Genomic DNA, 8,077 nt, shown 5'->3' with positions numbered 1-8,077 from the left:
CCCCCTCCCTCTTTCCCCTTTCTTCTTCCCTCTTCTCTCTTTTCCCCTCCCTCTCACTCTTTCCCTCTCTCTCCCCCCTCTTTCTCTCCCTCTCTCCCCCCCCCCCTCCCTCTCTCCCCATCTCTCTCCATCTCTTTCTCTCTCTCTCTCTCTCTCTCTCACCCCCCCCTTCTCCCACCCCCCTCTCATGACAATTGCCCCTTAATTGAAAGACATCAATATAAATCATGGTCATTCTCTATGCATTGTATTCAGTTACTTTGGAGCCAAAGTAAATTAGAGACCGATTCCAGAGCTGATGCAGCCATTAATACTGAAGAAAAAGGGAATGGAATGGAGAAGCTCTGTTCAGTTTCTGCTATATTAGGGGGGTAGGAGAGGCAGGGGATGATCCCAATGAGAACTCAATGGAGAAGGGCATAACCCAAAAGGGGAGGGGGCGCTGCCCAAGTGAGATTTTATTTCCATAGCAGAAGGAAAGAAGCGTTCATGAAGATCTGTCTGGGGAGAGAATAGACAGCAGCCACTACAGCTCCTGCTTGTCCTGCCCCTTTGTCTGTCTCATGGGGAGGGCATCTTCTCCTGTGAGGGCGAGCAGATGATCCTGAAGCAGCCTTCCTTGCAGCCCGGGCTAGACCCTGAGGATGCTGTCCCCACCACACCAGCGCATCCCTGGATGGCCGCTACATTTTCCTGCTGAGGTGGGACCTTAAGATGTGAGGCCTCTGTAGGGGCTGTGCTTTCCTCGGTGGGCAGAGTCTGCTCCGGGAAGCTAAAGCTACTTGTTTCCACAGGTTCTGGTGTCTTGAGCTCCTTGGACACATTTCCAACACTTCCTGCTTCCATTAAATGATCTGTGAAAGGCGGGTGGGAGCAGAGTGAGTTCTCTAAAACAACCTTTCCACTGTGGGGGACACAACTTCATCTTCATGTCTTTCTCCACATTCCACACCTGAGTACCTCTCTGAACCTCAGTCTCTTCATCTGACAATCACATATAAACCCTCATGCTTGCTGTAAAAATAATGGATATAAAATCACTCTGGAAAACATAAAATACAGTCGTTCAGAATAATTAAAAGAACACTGGGCCTAGCTGTATTCCAGGCCTGACCTTGCCACTTACTAGCCTTGTGACCTTGGCCCAATGGGGTACTTTTTCTTTGAACAGCAGCATTGTAATACATGAAAATATACCTGAGTTCAAATCTTACCTCTTCAACTTTACTCCCCATGGGACATGGGACAAGTCACTTCCACTCTTTGAGCTTTAATCTCCTCATTTATAAAATTAGGATACAGAATTAGCTGACCTTCAAGGTCACTTTCAATTCTTAAATCCTCTGTGCCATGAAGGTGGGGATAAGTGCTTGTCCTACTTGCCTTATAATGAGAGGTTATGAGTGTCCAAGTGAATGGATAGGGCCAGTCTTGGGGGTTGAGCCAGTCTTGGGGATTGAGCCAGTCTTGGGGGTTGAGCCGGCCTGGGCCCAACCCTCACCTCTGTGATGCAGACTGGCTGCTTGAGCCTAAGGGACACCCTTAATTTCTCATTTGCTGCCTACATGCATCAGCAGAGGAGTTTTCCAATCAGAAGCTCAATGAAATCACCATCATGATGTTAATGAAATTTTCAGTAAAATCACAGGTCCAGACCAAAAAGCCAAAAACGGTTTGGTAAATTGTAAAACCTCCACCAATATGTTATCACAATTGTTCACACCAGGAGAGCTTTCCTATTTAAATCTTTTCCCAAGCAGAACTGTCTCAGAACAGTGATCTCCATGGCTTTTTTTTTTTTCATGTAATTGCCCCTCAGAGTCCATAGACATGGCCTGCAGCCCCAGATACTCTGGGTTGGCCAGTGGTGACACTTCAGTCTCATCAAGGTCTCTGGTTTCCTTAAGCATCCTTGGGAAACCATTGACTTGAAACATCCTCTGTCTCTGAGCCAGGTGTCTCTGCCCTTCTCTCCTCCTTCCAAGTGGGAAGGATCTAGGTAAGGAAAGCTCTGACCCCACCATAGGAACACGTGCTGAGAATTATACAGAGAATCCTGGCATCATTTGGCACGGGACAAATGGCAGCCATGGTGACCTTGATCTACCTGGGACTTGGATCAATAAAGCCTTGACTTAAATGTTGTGTTATTCTCTCTCAATGTCAGTGAGGGCCTTTGAGGGCTCCTCTAGTCCAGGAGCTCTTAAGCATTTTTGTCTGTTATGGGTCCTTTTGGCAGTCTGATGAAGCCTATGTACTCCTCAGAATATGGTGGGGGAGGGCTTTTTGGGGGGGAGGGGGACAATCAGGGTTAAATGACTTGCCCAGGGTCACACATTTTGTAAGTGGGCCAGGGCTCTATCCATTGTGCCACCTAGCTGTCCCTTCATAATATGGTTTTTTTAAATTGAAAAAAAAATTCTGAATTTCAGTTAGAGGTCAGTGAAAATGATGATGTAATCTTTTTTTCCCATCCAACTTCATTGACCCCTTCAAATCTACCAGCAGGGGAATTTCTCCTTGGGAATCTGTGACCACAGGTTAAGGAATCCAGATCTAGGCCAACCTCCTTATTTTATAGTTGAAGGTTCAAACAGAAGCCCAGAGAGAGTAAGTGACCACACAGGGAGACAAAATTCAAGTATAGACTGGGGTAAAGTACTGGACTTGAAGTCAGAAGAGCTGAGTTAACAATCATTAACAATAATGTGACCTTGGGCAAATCACCTAAGTTTTCTAGGTTCCTAGTCTACAAAGTGAAAGGTGAGAGAAATTATTATTAATAACCAATGATTTGGGGAGATCCAAGAGTTTACCCCTTTTTCTTTTTTTTTTTTTTTTTTTTTTTGCTTTTCAAAGAGGGAAGGTAGGGCAATTGCCCAAGGTCACACAGTTTTGTGTTACGCGTCTGAGGCCGAATTTGAACTCAGGTCCTCCTCACTCCAGGGCTGATGCTCTATTCACTACGCTACCTAGCCACCCCAAGTTACCCCTTTTTCTAAAGTTCTCATTTCAAACTTTCCATCTCTTGAAGGACATAATAATGAAAATGAGATTGAATTAACTCTCTGTAATCTTGGGCAGACTCTACCCAACTTCTACTCAGGTTGGGTGGGGATAAATTCTTTGAATAGATTTCCCAAAGGCTAAGTAACTTAGAAGTAAATAACATAATCAAAGTTCATTAGAATAGGTCCAGTCCCTCATTGTAATATTCATTCTCTCATTAATTAGTAACCAATTGCCACCCTCAGAAATGCCCTCTCTTCCAAGGACATATAAGCCATGAGCTGGACGCCCATGATTGTCTTTGGCATTCAAGAATGCCATTCACCTTTTATTAAAAAATTGTATTTATTTAATTTATTTTAAAAATGCTAGTGTTATTAATAAAGTGACTAATAACCCAGAAATTATGTCTCTCAAAATGTTTATGTGCCACAAAGGGTTGTCTATGTGATCTCTCACTTTCTTTCAGCTCTGAAATTCCGTTGCTCTCCATTTCATACAGCCTGAGTTACTTTGGATATAATAAAGGTACCCCACTAGGGGACCAAGGAACAAACCAGGAGCCTCTGGGGGTGTTGATCCTTTAGTAAGGGTCCTGAGCATAGACCTGTCTGCATGCGTGCTCTGTGGGATGGCCGTTTAGTCTAGCAGAAACTAGGGTTCTTTCTCTTGCCCCCTGTTAAGTTGATATCTTGAACAGGCAAATCAGGAGCCTTAAAGAATTCATCTTAGACAGTGAATGTAGTGAGTGCTAGGCTTGGGAAGATCTGGGCCCAAATCTAGCTACGTGACCCTAGGCAAATGGGGCTAATACTCCGTCTCACAGGGTTGTTATGAAGGTCAAACGTAAAAGTGTAAAAAAAAAAAAATACCATGCAAACCTTGAAGTGTTAAATAAATGTGAGTTATTATTATTAAAAACGCACATACACAGCCCTGTTTGCCTCAGTTTCCTCAACTGTAAAATGAAAATGATAATAGTGGTACCTCTCTCCCAGGGTTAGGAGATGATAAAGCATTTAGCACACAGTACACACCCTCCCCCTGCTTTTTTTTTTCTTTCAATTACTGCAGGGCATTGTTCCAATGCAGAAAGCATATCTCATAGTCTTATATAATGTTATCCTTGGAAGGGACCTCGAGCTAATCAGGACAACCTCTTCATTTCATAGAGAAGTAAACAGACTCCCAAGGTCACTCAGCTGAAGAACACAGAACCAGGACTCCAGTCTCCCCAGTCCTCAAGCAGGGCTCTTTCCACACTGATTCTCCTATATGTGTAAACTAAACACTTTATACATGTTTGCCTTTTGATCTTTACTTTTGTTAAATAACCCAGTGCCCAGGCTGTGTGCCCTCAGGAGCCCCACTAGCCATAGGTCAGTCAAACATTCATCAAGTGACCATTATGTGTCAGGCAGTGCGTGGAGCACTGGACTGGGAACCAAGAAGACTCCTCTGCCCTAGTTCAAATCCAGCCTCAGACACGTACTGGCTGTGTGACCCTGGGCAAGTCACTTAACCCTGTTTGCCTCAGTTTCCTCATCTATAAAATTAGTCATGGAGAGTCGAGTACAACTGGAATAACTGAACTGTGCTAAGCACTGGTTTTACAAAGAAAGATGAAAAACAGTCCCTGTCCTCTTAGCTTATGATCTAGTGGGAGAGACAAGATGCCAACAAATATATACACAAGCTATAAATAGGAGATAATTGATCAATAGGCACCAGAATTAGGCTTGAGGGAAGTCAGGCAACTCAGGCAAGGCAGGCATAGTCATTACCAAAGCAGTGATTCTTACTTGTTGTGTGATCCTGGGCCAGTCACTTAACCCTGTTTGCCTCAGTTTCCTCAACTGTAAAATGAAAATGATTAGAATGGCACCTCCCTCCTAGAGTTAGGAGGATCAAATGAAATGATAAAGCATTTAGCACATGAGTCACCTAGCACATAGTAGGCATTCTATATATGTGTGTGTGTGTGTATATATATATATATATATATATCCTAGCGATTATTGTTTTTTAGGGCAACTAGATGGAACAGTGGCTAGAGTGTCCAGCCTGGGTCAGGGAAGTCTCATCTTCCTCAGTTCAAATCCAGCCTCAGACGCTTACTAGCTGTGTGACCCTGGGCAAGTCACTTCACCCTGTTTGCCTCAGTTTCCTCATCTGTAAAATGAGTTGGAAAAGGAAATGGCAAGCCGCTCCAGGATCTTTGCCAAGAAAACCCCAAATGAGGTCAGGTAGAGTCGACTGAACAATAACAATGATTTTTGTTATTTCATTGGTGTGTGTATCTCCTTACCTGAAGGAGTGGTAAGAACCACTTTACCTTACCTAACCAATGCAGATGGACAACTGGTCTTAAAGAGCTGCCTGCAGGGCTGAAAAATTAAGGGACCTGCACAAGAGGACACACTTCGTATGTCTGGGAGGCTCAAGACTTGAACCCAGAGGGCCGGCCAGGTGGCTCAGCGAGTAAGAGCACCCGCTCCAAAGTCGGAATGACCTGGATCAAATCCGAGCTCAGATACTCAGCACCACACCCAGAAATAATAACTGGCCGTGTAACCTTGAGCAAGTTACTTAACCCCGATTGCTTAAAAAAAAAAAAAAAAAAGACTTGAACCCAGGACTTATGCTGAGGCCAACTCTCTGGCCTTTCTGGTCAGATCTTCACTGTCCCCATTTACCTCGTGGTTTTCCTGACACACCACTCCCAGGAGGGGCGAGTGACCCGAAGATGTAGGGCCCCCCCCCAATTCCTGAATTGGAAGGGAAAGCCCCTCCCCTCCTACACACCATCTCCCCTGGCTGTGAAGTCTGAGTGAATGTTCACTTTACCCTTTGTTCGCCTGAACGAACACGTAACCTTGACCTTCGGAGTCTCCCCCCCCCCAAACACCCAAGGCCCTTAGAAGCTGCAGAAATAAGTCAAAATCCCCTGGGGTCCCGAACTTGCCAGGTGGCTGTCATCGCCGTCCTGCCCTACCCCGATACACACATACAAAAACCGCACCTTTGTACTCAGGGGTCACCTTCTAATTAAGCTTTTTAAAAGTGGACCTTCAGAGTTGCCCTGACAGAATGATGTAATAAGGGGCCACCTGGAAGCAGACGTCCTTTGAAAGCCTTGTGGGAAGGAGAGATGGGATAGAGAGCTTGGGGGAGAGGGGGACGGGGAGGGGGCAGGGAGGACGCAGGGGGGGGGCAGGAAAGTCCAAGGATACCAGCTAGGGAAGAGCGCTGCGCCCAGGCCTAGTTACATACCTTCAGTGGAGGTCTGATCCCTGCCTGGACGAGGCTGGCCTCCCTTCCTCCTGAGGAAGCAGGTCAACGTGATAAAAAAGCAGCAAAACATAGTGAACATACACAGGCCCAGGATGGTGGAGACCTGAGCCAGCTGTCCCGGGTCCCCGATCAGCTTCTGGTCCAGTTGCAGCAGGGGGCTTGCCTCGGCTAAAACAGAGAGTGGGCACGAGCGTCATTCCGACAGGTGTGTTCAGGCTGCAGAGATCCAGGCCAGCAAGTTACAGGTGTGTCCTGTGTGGTCAGAGCGGGTGTTTGTGCAGGCTTGGTGGATGGGGAGGGATCGCAGCCCGGAGGCTTCAGGCTTCAGCCTTGAGACCCTACCTAGATGCTTTCATCTCTCCTTCTCAGCCATAAGTAAATGGCAGATCACAGTTTAAGAAAATACCTCAGGGTGAGTAATTCTGTGGACAAATTGTTCCCATGATAATATATGGCTTTATAAACATGATCTCATTAGATCTTCTCAACAGTGAGTTGAGACAGACAGACAGACAGACACACACACACACAGTGAGTGGGGCAGCTAGGTGGTCCCGTGAATAGAACACCGGCCCTGAAGTCAGGAGGCCCTGAGTTCAAACCCAGTCTCTGACACTTTACACTTAACTAGGTGTGTGATCTTGGCAAGTCCCTTAACCCCAATTGCCCTGCCTTCCCCCTCCAAAAAAAAAAAAAAAAGACAAAAAAAACAACAGTGAGTTAGATGCTATCATCACCCCAGATTTACAGATGAGGAAACTGAGATTGAGGAAGTTAAGTGACTTATCCAGGATCATATATCTAGTCAGAGGCAGGATTCTATCCACTTGCTTCTCTGCAATAAACCCTTTGGAGCATGGTCAAAAGACAGACTTGGGCAAGGGGAGATGGGTGAGATTGGCTGCTGGCAGAAAGACCCCTTCCATAATCTCCTAAACTCTGATGGAATTTCAGGTTTAGAGTGAGGTTAGATTACCCAGAGTGCCTCTAAACCTGATCTGGGAAAGGCAGAAAGAAAGAAAGGCCAGTAGGAAGAAGGAGGGCGTGGAGCCATGGAGAAGGTGGATGGGAGGTCCTGAACAGCTCAGGGGATTCCTGAGCCAGGAGACTGACCACCCTCCTTCACTCTCCCTCTCCCTGGAGAGGGTAGATAGTCTAATGGATCATGTACTCATTTTCTCATCTCCCCTTCACTCGGCTTGGGAGACATTTGTCTTTGTTTTAAAGGGTTACTTTTTATCTTACACTGGCAAATGTGATAAGCTGATCAACAGAAATGTTCCATTGTTTTGTTTTGTTTTTTTTTTTGGCTTTTTGGAGGGCAATTGGGGTTAAGTGATTTGCCCAAGGTCACATGGTTAGTTTTTTTGTGTGTGTTCTTTTAACTAGTGGTGTCCACTTGTCATATTTAGTTTGGATAAGCAAGCCATGCCCCATCAAAAGCCGGGAAGGGAAGAAGGAAGGAAGGAAGGAAGGAAGGAAGGAAGGAAGGAAGGAAGGAAGGAAGGAAGGAAGGAAGGAAGGAAGGAAGGAAGGAAGGAAGAAAGGAAGGGAGGGAGGGAGGGAGGGAGGGAGGGAGGGAAGGAGGGAGGGAGGAAGGAAGGGAGGAAAGAAGGGAGGAAGGAGAAAAAAGAAAGAAGGAAGGAAGGAAAGGAAGAAAGAAAGAAGAAAGGAAAGGAAGGAAGGAGAAGAAAGAAAGAAGGAAAGAAATGAAGGAAAAAAGGAAGAGGAAGGAAGGAAGGAAGGAAGGAAGGAAGGAAGGAAGGAAGGAAGG

At 45.8% G+C, this 8,077-nt stretch overlaps 1 protein-coding gene across 3 annotated transcripts in view; it reads right to left on the bottom strand.

Moving 5' to 3' along the window:
* Nucleotides 1–231: 231 nt before the first annotated feature.
* Nucleotides 232–8,077, bottom strand: part of TNFRSF13B (TNF receptor superfamily member 13B) — a 35,883-nt gene continuing 28,037 nt past the window's right edge. For all 3 annotated transcript variants that reach the window (XM_069084708.1, XM_069084710.1, XM_069084709.1), the window contains 2 exons: nucleotides 6,283–6,471; nucleotides 232–854 (listed from right to left, as the gene is read on the bottom strand). In XM_069084708.1, coding sequence (XP_068940809.1) covers nucleotides 562–854; nucleotides 6,283–6,471 — 482 coding nt within the window. In that variant the 3' untranslated portion in view covers nucleotides 232–561. The remainder of the gene's footprint in view (nucleotides 855–6,282; nucleotides 6,472–8,077) is intronic.

This window comes from Petaurus breviceps, unplaced genomic scaffold (assembly GCF_028583685.1).
Source record: "Petaurus breviceps papuanus isolate PSGF00001 unplaced genomic scaffold, PetGlider_PUasm1.0 175, whole genome shotgun sequence".
Lineage (NCBI taxonomy): Eukaryota > Metazoa > Chordata > Mammalia > Diprotodontia > Petauridae > Petaurus > Petaurus breviceps.
This window is presented reverse-complemented; position numbering and strand designations above follow the sequence as displayed.